The following is a 16,440-nucleotide window of genomic DNA, read 5'->3' as shown; positions in this document are numbered from 1 at the left end:
AAATCAAATCAGTATTAGGGAGGACTAAGTTGAGAAAACTCATAGGATATAGTGAAAGCATAAGACATAAAATTTATGAGAGGAAAGTTAAACATCTGGAGTGTCAAGACATCAGATATTAAACCTATACATTATCGGTGGTGCTGGAGAAGAATTCAGAATAAATTAAACTTAAGCAACTATCAAGAAGAAGAAGATGAAGAAGAAGAAGAAGAAGAAGAAGAAGAAGAAGAAGAAGAAGAAAACTTTCCTGTTCCAAAGACCCATGTCTTTAGATCAAATAGGCTAACTCAGAATATGGCAAAGTTAATGAAAAACTGACTAACATTTAAATATAACTGAATTGAAAAGTATGAATTATAGACATGGGGGAAAGTTCAGTTATATTTAGATCTGTTTTCTGTAACAATGAATATCAAAGAAAATGGGATAAAATATGAAGTTTTTAGGAGAAAATGTTTTAACATAAGAATTCTATATCCAGCTTAATTATTACTTTTGGTTATAGGAAACAAATGATATCCTCATGTACACAAAAACTAGGAAAACATATCACTCACATACATTTCAGATTATTAAGAAATGAATGAAATTCCTTCACTATGGGAAAGTCATAATGTGAAATGAATAATACTAAGCAGAAAGACCACTAGAACATGATACAACTGCTACAAAAAATGGTCAGAAAATAAATGAATTAAAAATTTTAGTCTTCATCAAGAAAAAAAAATGCAAAGCACCATCAAAAAGGGACATGGGAAAGGAAAGAAAAACCAAGCATTCCAACTGTCTATTTATTCATGAGGGCAAGAGATGCCCTTTTTCTCTGTTTTCCTTTGTTAAGAAAATTCATTTTTATGATTATAACCAATACAATAAAACTTAAAATCAGAATAAGAAAAATAATTCATGTCTTAAAAAAATAGACAAAATCACCTTCATGTGAACTTAATATGATTTTATTCTTAGAAAATTTATGTGAATCAAATAAAAGATTAATAATAAGAGAAAAATGTTTAATAAAGTGGCCAAGGACAAAATAAATTATAAAATATTGATAGTTTTCCTGCTCACAAAAATAGGCATTCAGAAAATATAGTGGGGGGAAATCTATCCTAACAGCAAAACCAATTAGGAATGACAATTATTTTCAAATGCAAGACCCTTATAAAAAATTATAAAATTTTACTGAAGGACTAAAAAAGATACATATATATTTTTTTATATGTGCTTACACACATATATAAAACAATGCCACAGAATTCAATCTGGCTGCAAAGATTGATTCTTATGAAATTAATTAATAGCCTGACACAACTATAGTCAAAACCCTGCAGGATGACTTTAGAGTGTTGGACTGTAATTTCAAAATTCATCTATAAGAATCAATACACAAGGGTATTCAAGTAAAATTTGAAAACAAAGAACAATAGGCAACTTCTTTCAGAAATTAAAATATAAGAAAAAGCTATAATAATTCTAGAAGTATTAGATATGTTGGATTGTTTAAGAGCAGAAGCTAATAAGAATTAGTTTATTATAAAGATTGCATTCCAGCTCAGTTGGGAGAACAAAAACAGATTAGTCTGTAAGTAGGGCTGAGATAATTTTACGCCAACAAATATAGCAGAGAAATAACTTTGCTCAAATTTTACACGAGGAGTTTCACACAGTTTAAAAAGTAAAAGAGAAAAATAAAATGATAAAAAATTTGAAGAAAACCAGATGAATCTTTATATGAACTTAGGATAGTAAAAGACTATCAGAACATTTAAAAACAAAGAACTTTTAAAATATAATAATTCTGTACATTGAAAAAACCCATAGACACAGTGGCAAATTGGAAATTTGTTACACTAAATCTGATAAAGTTAGATGTTGCTTATTGCTTTAAGAAAAAGAAAATTCATATCAGTGTGAAAAATACTTCCAATAGAAAAATAGCAAAGGATTTAACAAGAAATTCACAGATGACTAATAAATGATAAATCAAATAAAAATCACTTATACAAGTAATTAAAGACATATAAATTAAAACATGGATATAAAATTCCCTGTCAAACCCACAAATATGTTTCTAAATGGCTGCATTTAGCATTGCTGAAACCTCATGTATACCACAAGTAGGTAGAAGCTCTCATTCACTATTTGTGGGAGCATAAACTCCTGAAATATTCCTGGAAAATGCTTTGGCAATAGCTATCAAAATTCTCAAGCACGTTTACATAATTTGACCTAGCAATCTTACTAAGAAGTTATTTAGGGGAAATAATCAGAAAATTAAACACAGATGAATATATTCAACGGAGCATGCTTTATGACAGCAAAAAATTACAACCTAACGGAAAACAACAGAAAACTGAATGAATGAATAAATAATAATCTGCCCATTTGATAGAAGATTATGGTGCCATTGAAAATAATTCTTTTGTTAAGGAATGTTAAATATGTGGGTGGGAAATCACATTAGTTTGTTAAGTGAATAATGCAGGCTGCAAAATTATATATATTGTGTGATCTGCTATGATCACAATGGCAAAAAATATTATAACTGTATAGTAACCATAGAAATATATTCACTAAAGTTATAACGATGGTTATTTGTGGGTGATAGAATTTTCATTTCCTTCTTGGCATTTTTTCTTTTTCTAATTTTAATACAGTGACCATATGTTTTTATGTAAGTTGAAAACAGTAGAAATGTTATTAAAATAATCAAAAAATCATAGATATTACAATAGATTCATATGGTTTTTCTTTGGATTTTTCTAAATTTTCCATAACAATAGTCACTGTCTTAGTCTGCTCAAAGTTGCCAAAATAAGTATCATGCATTGGGTGGCTTAAACAACATAATTTTATTTCTCACAGTTCTGGAAGCTGGGAAATCCAAGATTAAAGTAGTGGCCAATTTAGTTTCTGGCGACAGTTCTCTTCCTGGCTCTTTGTTGTGTCCCCACATGGTGGGAGAAGAATGGGCTCTCATTTCCTCTTCTTACAAAGGCCACAAATCCTATCAGGTTAGGGCCCCACACTTATGACCTCATTTAACTTTAACTGTCTCCTTTTTTTTTTAATGTTTATTTACTTTTGAGAGAGAGAGTGTGTAGGGGAGGGACAGAGAGAGCGGGAGAAAGAATCCCATTCAGGGCTTGAACCCATGAACTGTAAGATCATGACCTGAGCCAAAACCGAGTTGGACACTTAACCTATTGAGCCACCCACAGGCCTCAACCTTAATTGTCTCCTGAAAGCCATATCTCTAAATACAGTCACACTGGAGGTTAGGGCTTCAGCAAAAAAATTTGGGGAGGGAGTGCACAATTCAGTCCATAGAAGTTATTTTGTTTTTCAGCTTTAAAACAACCAACAAACATGGTAATTGGGTTTCTATCTGGGTTGGGAGCAATGAGGAGCTGTCCTAGAAATATGTATGGATAGGTTTCTGGGAAAAACTTCTGCAGCTTGAAAAGAACTGACATAAAGGTAATTCTTACATTTTCCCTTACTTTACTACTAAAATGTGACTATTTTATTGAGATTCTGTTTATAATCAGCAAAATGAACATTATTTAATAAAAACATATACTAAATGCAAAATGTGAATTAAATATATAAGTATTTCACTTGGTTTTCATAAAGATCTATCTACATGAGACAAAGTTAATGAGTTCACAAAAATATTTTTAAAATAAATGTGAAAATAAGGCATTTTCAGTACAGAAAGGCTCTAAAATATCTAGTCAGCTTATTACCTTCAATGACATTATTAATTCTTAGTTTTCCGAATGTATCTAAACTTATTCACGTATCTTCTTTACAGTGGGTAATCTAAACTGTATGTTCATAATTTTTGCAGTAACTAAAGCTCATAATAAAGGAACAATGTTCTGTGCACAATTCCTCACCCACAATCTATCTTGTGAGCTTAGTTTTCATAGGCCAGTCTTCTCAGGGTTGGGCGCGTGGGCATCACAGAACAAGTGCATATTCCCTGCAGGCATGAGGTCCTCGCCTCTACAAATCAGAAGGACCTGTTTCTCATTCTTTCGGCTTCCACTTCTGCATCAAGAACTATTTGGCTGAGAGAAAACACACTGGTTCTGAGATTCTGTAGAATCAAAGAGATGTTGTAGGGGTGGAGAAGACAAATGTTTCAGGAGCATAGAAAGAGGGGCTGGGCAATCATAAATCAGAGAGAGATGTCGGCTCTGAAGAAAGAGCCACTAACCCTGGAGAGGGAGCCACCTTAGTGCACTGATGACAGATGAGCCTTCGCCAGTTGGAGATGAGTTGCTCTAGTAATGTTCAAAGAGTGGGTAGGAAGAATGTGGTTAAATCATCCAGAATAGCCACAGCAGTGAAAGAAGCAGAGAAAAAGTCTGCATTAGATGGGATTCAAATACCATCTGGGGGTTTTATTACAGAAAGTAGAGTGAAGCACTTTGAAATGTGTTCTGTTCCTCATTTCTCTGGTAAAAGTACCAACCATTGAAGCTGAGTTTCTTTGGAACTGGTGGTGTTAGCCAGACTCCCCAGTGAAATCTGAGCCCTACACTTCCTGTTGTCTATTTGTTTCACACAGAGTCCACTCTCCAGAAGTATTCTTTACAGCCTGATAGCTTGAATGGATACATTTCTAATGGATCACAAAGGATCTCATGCAGGTCTCCAAATACAAAAACAGACAGTATGGAAAAGATGAGGAAAGAGATTTATTTTAAAAAAATAAAGCAAAGGAAGAAATAATATGCAGAACCTTTCTAAACATTTCCTAAGTATCTTTTACATACTGAGACCACATTAGTCTCTGTAAAACACTGTTTATACCATGTCATGAATTTATTCAGAGATGACTGGTGGCTAAAACACTTTGGTCTGGGACAGTGTAATGGACCACATTATGTCCTCCTCAAAACTCATTTGGAGAAAGTTCCTTAAGGAGGTAATTAAGATTAAATGAGGTCACAAATGTTGGGCACTAATATGACAGGACCATGGCCTTATTAGAAGAGGAAGAGGAACTAGAGATCTCTCTCTCCACACATGTACAGGGGAAAGGCTGTGTGAGAACACATAGTGGTGAGGTGGGGGTCACCTGCAAACCAGAGGGTCCTTCAGAAACCAACCCTGCTGACACCTTGATCTTGGACTTTCTAGCCTCCAGGACTCTGAGAAATAAGTTTCTGTTGTTTAAGCCACCCAGTCTATGATGTTTGTTATGGCACCCCAAGTAGACTAATGTAGATAGCACGTGGGGTCCACCATATGCTTTTAAACAATCTCTCCAGTTGTATATATCTTTCTGTATTTCTCTGCCTAAGCACCATCTATGTACTGGAATTATGTATTTAATTTTTGAATTCTAACAACCATACTTTTGTGTTCAGTGCCCCTCATCCTTATTAATGCTTTTTCTGCCTAAGATACTGAATCTTACCCATTTCTCAAGTTTCATCAGAGGTCCTGATTGATTCCTCTGTGGAGCCTTTCTCCTTCACCCCAGGTGGGAAGTGTTCCCCTCCTCTGAACTCCTACTGAACTTCCTGCCTGAACTGCTAATTTGACCTTTATAACATGCTGTTAGTATTTCTCTAAGAAGAATGTCAGATCCCTTAGCTAATACATTTTCTTACAATCTGTATTCATCATAACAAAATATAGAGCACAGAGGAAAATGCACAAGAAAGAAATACCACTTTTATTAGGTCACCAACAATAAGACCATTTGATAAATACTTCCAAAAATAGAAGTATTCTAAGTGTATGCATGTGTATATATAGAATCCAACTCCACATGCTTTATGTTATGCTTCTTTCACTTAGCCTGGAACATCATTATTGTCATTATTCTTTCCAAAGTTCATTTTAATTGAGTTATGATATTCTATCCTATGTACTATAATTCATTTAACCAAGTCTCTATTGATGACTATTTAAATGATTTCTAATCTATCTATGTTATAAATAGCCCTGTGATAAATACTCTTGCCAAACAATCTTTGCATAAATTCATAAAAATATCCCTGGGATAAAGTTCTAGAAGTACATTTTTTTTATGATATGTATTGCCAACAAGTTGTACATCCATCAACATGAGAGTGATCATTTCTCTACACACTCAAATAAACTTTGACATATTTTCAAATGGTTTGCCAATTTGAAATATTGATTTGATGAGAACATAGACCATGTGTTATTTTCTTCTTTCTACTGCTACCATCACAATTGATGCTAACTTGTCAATTACACTACACTATTAAATGTTCAAAATCATTTCACATACATAAATTAAAATAATATTTTACAGCATCTAGCATAATGCCCTTCATATACAAAGCTCATAAAAGATTATATATGATCATGGAATAATAAAAATATCACCCCATAAATGGGGTATCTTTTACATGCTACATGAAAGTCAGAGAAATCAAAAAATTATTCCTCCAGTGGATATATGTAATTTAAAAAAATTGTTTTGCTATTCGGAGTCTGATAAACTATCTTTAATCCTATCACCCCTGCTCTACCCTGTATCTATTTATTAATCACTTCCTGTTCCCTCATTAATGTATCAGTTCTACTTGCAATGGTGAAGTGCATTTTAAGGTGTGGCATTCTAGGTATGAACTAAAAAAAAATTTTTTTCTAACATTTATTTATTTTTGAGTGACAGAGAGAGAGAGTGTGTGTGTGTGTGAGTGGGGGAGGAACAGAGAGACAGGGAGACAGAATCTGAAGCAGGCTCCAGGTTCTGAGCTGTCAGCAGAGAGCCCCACACGGGGCTCGAACTCACTCATGGACCGCGAGATCGTGGCCTGAGCTGATGTCGGACACTTAACCCACTGAGCTGCCCCTACAGTATGAACTCAAAATTTTTAAGAAACTAGCAAGGAAGGAACATTTCAGCTTTGTTATAGCACATTTTCTAGGATGTTTTTTATTGAAAAAGCTTTTGTTCTTTTCAAAAAAAATTTTTTTCCTAATGTTTATTTATTTTTGAGAGAGACAGAGACAGAATGTGAGTGGGTTAGGGGCAGAGAGAGAGGGAGTCAGAATCCAAAGCAGGCTCCAGGCTCTGAGCTGTCATCACAGAGCCCGACCCGGGACTCGAACTCAGGAGCTGTGAGATCATGACCTGAGCCGAAGTCGGACGCTCAACCGACTGAGTCACCCAGGCGCCCCGATTTTGCTCTTTAAAAAACAATAATCACTTTCTTCCCCCCCCCCCCCGCCATGTGTATGAAGTTCCTTTGCTTGTATTACTAGTTTTCAATATGCTTTCTACATATTTATCTCTTCTCTCTCAAGTAGAGCAAATTGGTTGTCAACTTCTGCTTTTGCAGTTATTATTCAGTGTCCCCAGCGCAAAGGAGTAGTCCCAGTCTCATTTTGAGACTCCAGTCCTCAGGGGCAGAACTCTTCCCAGGTGCACCTCCTATTCTATGTGCACTTATCAGCCTCCATGAACTCCACCCCCATCAGTCTATTGCCCTGTCTCCCCTTACCCTTCAACCCCTGCTGACATCTCATCTACATATGACTTCCTCTTGGCCCAGAAAAATTACATGAAAACATTTCACAAAATAAAAAGCCAATTATCTGACATACCACTGCAAAACTTTTTAAAAGTCTATCAAAATCCATTTGTTAGCTACCTAAAGTTTTTATTTAGAGACTAAAGCAAAATGTCAAATTTTAGGACTATGTCCTTGATATTACAAAAATAAATGAACAGCTACTTCTCCTTTCCTTAGTCAATGTTTTAACTTTGGAAAGTGGAAAGTTTGCCATGGTCCCAGTACTCTGGGTAGTAAGAATATGATAGTTTTTTCTCTAAGAGTACTGTTGTTTGCGCTACAGAAAACATATCTAGTGAATAATTCCTGGTGGGGAAAAAAAAATCACGTTTTTGTGAACCAGGATTTAAACACAACAGGAAAACGATTTATGCTTTTAAAGTTAAGATTTTACTCTTTGGCTACAGCGGGTTTAACTGTCATTGTTCTCTGCTGGTCAAGTATCATATTCTGATTCACACACGTGTCAGACAGCATTGAGCTCCACATTTTTCACACATACAAGCCCATTTAATCATCATAGCAACCCTGTGAGGAAAGTAGTACTCCCATTTTACAGATGAGGAAATGAGGTCCAGAAAGGTAAAATAATCCGCCTAATCTAACAATCTAAAAATGCCCGAGCTAGAATTTGAATCCAGGCCAATGAAGCGATCTCCTTTTACGCTAGATTTACCTCTGAAATAGTTTTGCCCCAGGCATAAGTACCATCTTCAGGTCTGCCTCCATTTGGATAAATCCAGACTCGTTTTGCATTGGGCTGCTTATACAGCCTGCTCTGAATGAGTGCTATACGTTTAGTTTCAACTGTAGAATTTCTTTTGGATTGCAGTTCTTGAACTGCAGAAAGGTGCTCCTGGTAAGAAAAGCCCAGAGAATTGCCTGGTTAGTATGTTTATGAAGGATGTGATGAAAACAGAAATACCTTATAATTTTAAATTATATTTTAAAAATTCTAGGAAGTGCATTACCCTCTCCTGTCACGGAATCTTCTTAAATCCCCCTTGCTTCCATGAGTCATCAAAGGTAGTAAGAACCATTAGAGTAATAATAATAAGGCATTTATTTTGGCAAAACACTTAACTTTCATTTATAATTTGGAGAAATGAATAGAGATGTGTTTTTGGATTTCTGTGTGGTGTTTCTCCTACTGAGCAATTTCTCTGCATCTAACAAATGAGTTTTTGATTAGAATCACAACATCATTTTCTTTAACCAAGAAATGCTTCAGGGAATGTGCATGACTGTTGTTTGAGTCTTTACTCTCTGTCTTTTAAAATACAGCAACCACCCTTATACTTTGCCAGATCCCTGCCAGGCAGCTTTTCATCCCACTTCAAGCATGTCCTAGTTCAATGCTTTGCATTCATTCCCTGGTCAGTGATTTATCCTTCTCAGCTTGGCAAGAAGTCATATTTCTAGCAATGTCAATTTCTTTTTTTCTAGTAACCTTGACTTGGGCACACGCCTAAGATTTAGATTGAACACATTTCACGATTTGAGAAACCCTATTAAATAAGAACATATCATTTTGATGAAAAACTTCACAAAGCAAAAAGTTTTCCCAGGTCTCTATCCCCAGTCCTCTCTCAACAGCTGACCTTTCTCTTCTCGACTTTTTTTATGTCTGGCAATCCTGACTGATTAACCAATTGGACTGAAACTGCTTTTTGAATTCCTCACTTCTGAATGTCTCCATTGCAATTAGTATTTTGCTCCTTGCTCTTTTTACATATTGAGACATACCCTTAGGAGTGATGAGCAATGAAGCCATAAGGCTCAACTTGACTACACTTATTATAATTACCTTTGTACATATCCACTGGGCCTTTTTCTCTTCTTTGCTAAGGTCATAATTTCTGGTCTCCATTCAAACAAAACAGACTTTCCTATGAGCTGTCTGTCTTTTAGATAACTACTCTCCAAATGCCAACTCAATGCTTGGCATATGCTTATGTGGTCATAACAGACCAGATGCTGAGGATATATTAATAGCGTAATTTTAAAATTCAATACTATACTTTTAAGACCTTATTAAAGAGGCAGTCTTTAATGTCTGGAGTCCTGAAGAACGCACCTCTGTATGTCTTATGAGCTCCATGAGTTTAATTTCCTCTTGAGTCTTCTCGGTCCATCCTCCTTCCATCACCACCGGCTGCACAGGGTTTTTGTTGGGAACCATGGCGGCTGGCTGACATGCTGCTACTCGCCGCCCTGGGGAAAGAAGTCCCTGGTAATGTTGTTTCCAAAGATGGGCTTTCAGATTTTAAATAAATTGGTTTGGCATTCTACGCATAAATCATTCCACTTGGGAGCATAGGCTAAAATACTAAATATATCATAAAAGCAAAGATGCCTAAGGTAATAATATCTAACAATGCTTCTTCATATGGGAGCTTGAGGTTTCAAACAGCCAGGATATGCATATTCACTGTACAGATGGAAAAGAAAGATAACATGCTGACTTCCACACTGGCCCCAGCCTCTCATGCACGATATGGTTCAGTGGTAATTTAGTCAAATAGAATCCATGACCTATATAGCCCATCATCTCTTCCAGTCATGGAACATATGTTTTGTTCTCTTCACTAATAATAAGCCTTTCCCCAACAATTAGCTTAGCAGCCTGGGGATTAAGTACTTCTAAAATAATATTAACCCAAGAGACAGAAGGCCTTTTTTTCCATCTAATAATACCCGCAAGCACGATTAGTTTCTGACACCTCTGCTGTGCCCTTTAGGTTGTTAAAAAGCTGTGGTAAGAGAAAATATTTGTTGGAATACTGTACTCCAAAGAATAATAGGCATAATTTAATAAGTGTGTTGATTTGAACATATGCATTCTTTTAACTAGTAGTCCACTTAAAATTGTTATAAAAGAGATTTAAAAATCCTAATTATCAAATTGTTTTCTTTTTCTATGTTGAAGATAAACTCATACTGAGTCTTATACTGATCTCTAAACTTTTTAAGTACAAATAATGCTTCCTCTTGCATGTTCTTTCTAGAAACTTATGTTGAACACTAGCTATCAGTCAGGCTTTGCACTAGATAATGCAAATACAAACATGCTCAAGATTTAGTCCTGTCTCAAGTTTGGTGGGTAAGGCAGATATCAAGGAAATGATTATACCAATAATTGATTGCAACTGTGCTGCACCAGAGAAGTGCATTTATATAAAAGTATGTAACACTAAGCTCAGTGCTTAGTCTCAACTGCCAGAGAAGGCTTCTCTGAGAAAGTAACATTTAGGTGGATAAAATAATAGAAATTCTAACACAAAGTTGGGTTTTAATTTTGTTGCCAAGGGAGTCTTAATGTGCAGATTCTCAGACCATGACCATAAACAAAACTCTTTGAAAATAATTTAGTATTTGCAGAGAATAAAGCATTCGTGTTCTTGTAAGCTCAAGTTTGTGGAAACAGATCCAGCAATAAAAATAAATGGCAGCAATGACTTTTCAGAGAAACCAGAATTCTATATACCCAATAAGCATTCTATGCAATTTATGGATGTGGAGAAAATATAATTGAACCAGTCAGCCAATGAATTACAGTGGCAATGCCATTAGGTTACATGATTTGGAGAAGACCACAGTGGTACGAGAAAAATACACAACGCAAATTTACGCAAATATAGTTTTTAGCCTACTCTATTCATAAAGTGGAGACAACATTAATTTATGATACATAAGTATTTTATTTATAGTGCCTTTTGAACACTAAAACTTTGCTCAACTAAAGAGAGCCCAGCAATAGTTTATCATTTACACTCTTAAGAGCCAGGATTTGAATGTAGGAAAAGAGCAAAAACCATTATGCATTATTTGTTTTTTGTCAACTTGCTTCTAATGGTCTCTAAAAAAAACTAATGCATTTGCACTATAATTTTCATAGAGACATAAATTCATCACAAAAGGTTTTGGTTCGGGAAAAGATGTTCATAACAAACTATTATTTATGTAGGTAAGAATACAAATTGAAACCAGGCAAAATGTATTGATTAAATTATTTTTATTTTCTTATTACATTTCCCATATATCCTATTTTATTTCATATGATATATGGGGAAAGTAATGATAATAGCTAACAATTAGTGGGGAAAACTGGAAAACATGAGTGCTTTGCTGTTCTTTCAGACTATAAATCTCACCTGTACAGATCCCCCATACCCCTCCCCTGATTAGAGGCCCACACTGTTTCAGCATTATCTATGGCTGGGAGGGTAAGTCAACCTCATTTGAGGTTTTAGTTGGCAAATCCATTTAGCTCTCACACTAAATAAAATGCTCCATCATTGTCTTTATATGTAACAAAGATGATACTTTGGCCTAATCTGCCATTTCTTAGTTTCATTGATCAGTTTTTAAGACCCCAAGTCAGAAAATGGGATGCCTTCACAGGAACCTTTATTCTAATACTTATTGAGTATTTATTATGTGCTATGCATGCAGTAAATACTTGACATCTGTTACTTAATCATAAAAACCCTACAAAGTTATTACTAGCATCGTGATTAATATTAGCAATGACCATACTTATAAATGAAATGTAAAGTCAGTTTAGCATAGTACTTTATACATAGCATATGCTTAATAAACATGTGTCGCATTTACCAATGGCTATAATAATGGAAAATAATCTACTTAGCCACTATTTATACCTCTCATACCTCCTCTTTCATCCAATCCTCAAGAAGCTCATTATCCAACAGGGACTGCAGTTAACTGAACTTTGACTTGTTCTTATTTATCTTCCTAAGCCCAACAACTAGAAAAGCCTTTCCTCAGAGTAGGTATTTTATAAGCATGCATTGAATTTACATTTAATAGCAGAAAATATAACAGTTTGTCAGTAGAGACAAGATTTATCTTAGCACTAAATTCTAAGAGAAATTTCATTAATGGATTCCTCCATAATGGACACCATCTGACCAAACAGACTATTGTCAAGCATGATATTGTAGATGATACCAACTGAACTTTAAATGCTTTTTTTAGTACTTAATTATAATAAAAGCTGAAGACATGATACAAAATCAGCATACAGTAAAGGCAGCTCTGCCAGGTGCCATTTTTAGTATGTTGCTTTTTATTGATTTAATTTGATATAGGAATAGACCTTAGAAAACTCAGTGGAGTGAATGGTTGAAATTCCAACCATTCTTTAATTCAGTCATTCTACAACTATTCACAGAGCAAACAGGAAGGGTGTAGAATTTATAATGTATCATAGGGAAGACAGTCACATGACCAGGTAATAATATTAATGTGATAACAGTTATTACAGGGAAGTTCAAGGTGTGATAAACCACATTATTCCTGACATGGAAAAGGAAGGCTTTTAGGAAGAACAATGAGTAAGCTGAAAAGTATATAATGAGTTCAAGCAATCCAAGAGGACAAGAGAGAGAGAAATTTGAGGCAGAAGAAACTAAATTGTTCCACAAGCCCAGAGTTAAGAAAGTGCCTGATACATCTGGAGGACTGAAAAACAGTCCAACTGGTGGAGTGGAGTGGACAAGGAAAGAGAGAAACTCACACAGAACCAGATGGTGCAAGGCGACATTAAGGAGTTTCATCGTCCTAAAGATAATAAGGAGCTTTGAAAGGTTTTATGCCTGGAGCACCATGACACCTTTGTATTTTTGCCTGATCACTCCAGATTCAGAACATCGTCATTAGCATAGAATAGAAACTACTGTCAAGACTGGAAGCAGGGAGACAAGTTACAAAGCTGTTCCAGTAATCCAAAGAATAGATAACAATAGCTTGAATTTAGATAATACGGTTGGGGATTAAGACAGAATTCATTTGAGATAAATTTAATAGATTAGAAGCCACCAGACTTACTGATACTTGCTTGGAGAAAGTGAGAGACGGGGAGATGCCAAGGATGACTCCCAGGTTTCTAAGATGGAACACCTGGGCAGATGGTGGTGGCATCCACTGCTCGAAGAAATGAAGTAGTAGTAATTGGAGTGGTGGTAACATGATAACTTTAGTTTTGGACACGCTTATGGGATATTCAAGTGAAAATGACTAGTAGTTGAAGCAGTAGAGGTTATCGGTCATAATAGAGGCTTTTCATTTAGACGCAATAATTCTTTTGGTAAGAACTGAATAGTAGTCATCTCAATCCAGAGCTCCGTCTTGTGCATTTACAAGTAGCCGCGTTGCTTATCGAAATAAAATTCACATGCTTTCAACAATACACAGTGCACATCCTTAGGAGTTGAAATCCTGTTATAGAAATCACGGAGCCTGAAATGTATTCCTTTCTACACTAAAGTCCACAATACACTACTTCTCTCCAAAGAACCATATGATATCTCAAGTGCTAGGAATAGTATAAGGTCCAGAACCTAAGATTCATTGACAAAGAGAATGAAAGAAAACAAACATTGCCAATTGATCACTTTGACTATGAATAGCATAATTTTGTGCTGCCTAACAAGAAAAAAAGAAGCCCTTCTGAGATAGTGACATTGACCTTTGAAGAATTTAGTATTTCCTCACTCAAATTATTGAAAAAAACAAACATACAAAACAACAACAAAAAACAAAACATTTCGTCCCCAGTAATTCCCAAAGAATAGACAGCAAGTTTTGTTTAAGACCTAATTTCAAAGCCCACAAAATGTCAGTTCAGCAACTGTTTCAATCCCACCATAGGGGTTATATGACCCAGGCAGTCTCCTAATTTTAAAAATTTGCCTATAATTCATGTGATATTCATTTTAATATAAAGATTACAAATATACAATCAGTACTAGAAGATACATTATTAGGTTTTAGACTGGCTCAAGTGACTTTTGTGGCACAATATTTATGGTACTCAGTTAAACATCTGGTATCTAATAGTAGGAAAAAACTACCAGTAAATTGGGGTTACATTTAGAAATAAATACGATGATACTTGATTGAGTTCATACTGACCTTTTAACTGCCTCATTTTGTGTTTCATGGTGTCTAGATCAGCCAAAATTTTGTCCTTTCTTAGCCAGTTCTGTTTTTCTAATTTTTCTACTTTCTGCAAAGCTAGAAAAAATACATGATATTTTATCCTGCATTGTGTTATCAACAGTAATTTATCATGCAAGCCAATAATTTATAAAGAACTTTCTGCTGCAAGAAAGAGATTCAATTAGAAATAAGTAATTAAAAGGTAAGGGTCATTAAAAGAAACCTCATTTGAAAGATGACAGGGCTTAAGGCATTTCTTTATGGAATGGAGAGGGGGGGAAAAAAAGAAGAACCGTGCTGTTTTATTACATAGATTTACCATATGCAATAGCCATATTTCATTTTCCACCTCCACAAACTATTTGGAGGTGATGAAAGCCTTGCTTGGAACCATTCATTTTTTAAACATCCACCTACTGCCTAAAGGGTGCAATTCTTAAAAATGAAAATGTGCAGACAGGTCGTCTTCAGTGTGAATTAAACTCATTTGTTATTTTCTAATGTATACCATTATTCTCAGTCTTATAGACCAAGGATCTCTTTATCAACTAAATTAGACATTTTTCCATGCAGAATACTCCATTCCAGTAAGAAAAAACAGGCGACTGTGCAAATAAAGGAGCATAGCTATCCTTGTGCACATGTTAATTGATGGACCTCCTGTTCTGTGCATAAATGTGATGTTATTATGTTGACATTGTACACATTTAATTCTTTTCTTATGGTGGCATAAAATTTATTTCTCTTTCTTTTATACACTTGCTTGAAAGCAAGCAAAAACAAAAAACTTACCATATGGAGATAGAAATGGTTCACCACAAGATACCCAGATGGCAATGGGATTTCTGAGGATGAGGGTGAGCAAAGACTTATCTACACCATCCAAACTATCAGATGTCACAGACTTTGGAAATAATGTGGTTTTCTCTTTTGTTCTTGGGTTTTCTAGGAAACAAATGACACATTTACCACTGCACAATGGATAAATTTGCCTCCTAAGTTCATTTGTTTATTCAAAAGATTTCCTTTCTTATTAATGACTTGATTTAAATAGGCGATACCTAATCAGATGCAAACACATAAATCTGACCAGAAACTTCATATGCAATCAAATAATTTAAACTACTCTGATTGTAAATATATTTTCAGATTCCTTTTTTACACTTTACCTAGTTGTGACAGAAATCTGAGGTGGCTAACCAAAATAGCTACTCTGAAAAGGAATAAAATAAAAATATTAGAAAACTAAGGAAAGGGGGAAAGCCTTTCTAGGCTAAAGCCAGAGATAAAATGCTTCAGTGTCCTCATCTTTCAAATGAATAATAGTATCTATCTCATTCTGCTGTTAGGAAGATTAAAAGGAAAAATAAAAGAGGAAAGTGCTTAGAATAAATAGTGTTCAGTCTAATTAATTGGACAAGTATCCAAAAAATGCTAGATAATATTTTTATTATTAAATGGATATGAAAATCACAGTGTTTCCATTTGCTAGAGGTAAAGCACAGTTTGGCTTCTGAGCATTCCAGTGGCCCAAGCAAAGAGGAAAACACAATATCAAGGTTCATATGGCCCACACAGAGTCATAAATTCTTCAGAAGATACAACTTTCCTGGTTCCTGAGATCTGAGATAAATTTATTTCAGGGTTTTCCTAAAGGGGTTATTTGTGAGAGAGCAAACAGTGTCCTACAATAGAAATGAGCAATATTCAGAACTTCTAACATGCTGGGCATGTCACTAAGACCTCTGCATACATTATCACATGGAATTCTCAGAATGATACTCTGGGGCAGGTCCATTCCTTTTTTTACAATGTAACTGAGGTTTGGTCACATAGATAAGTAGCAGCAGAGCCAGGATTAGAAACCAGGCCATATACCTCCAGAACCTGTGCC

At 35.1% G+C, this 16,440-nt stretch overlaps 1 protein-coding gene across 2 annotated transcripts in view; it reads right to left on the bottom strand.

Annotated features, from left to right (window-relative positions):
* Positions 1-16,440, bottom strand: part of DCDC1 (doublecortin domain containing 1) — a 485,161-nt gene that overhangs the window by 18,846 nt on the left and 449,875 nt on the right. For both annotated transcript variants that reach the window (XM_053899858.1, XM_053899859.1), the window contains 4 exons: positions 15,339-15,491; positions 14,520-14,621; positions 9,658-9,794; positions 8,257-8,436 (listed from right to left, as the gene is read on the bottom strand). In XM_053899858.1, coding sequence (XP_053755833.1) covers positions 8,257-8,436; positions 9,658-9,794; positions 14,520-14,621; positions 15,339-15,491 — 572 coding nt within the window. The remainder of the gene's footprint in view (positions 1-8,256; positions 8,437-9,657; positions 9,795-14,519; positions 14,622-15,338; positions 15,492-16,440) is intronic.

This window comes from Panthera pardus, unplaced genomic scaffold (assembly GCF_024362965.1).
Source record: "Panthera pardus isolate Hobbes unplaced genomic scaffold, ASM2436296v1 HiC_scaffold_12, whole genome shotgun sequence".
Lineage (NCBI taxonomy): Eukaryota > Metazoa > Chordata > Mammalia > Carnivora > Felidae > Panthera > Panthera pardus.
The sequence above is the reverse complement of the archived record's forward strand: the minus strand, read 5'-3'. Positions and strand labels throughout refer to the sequence as shown.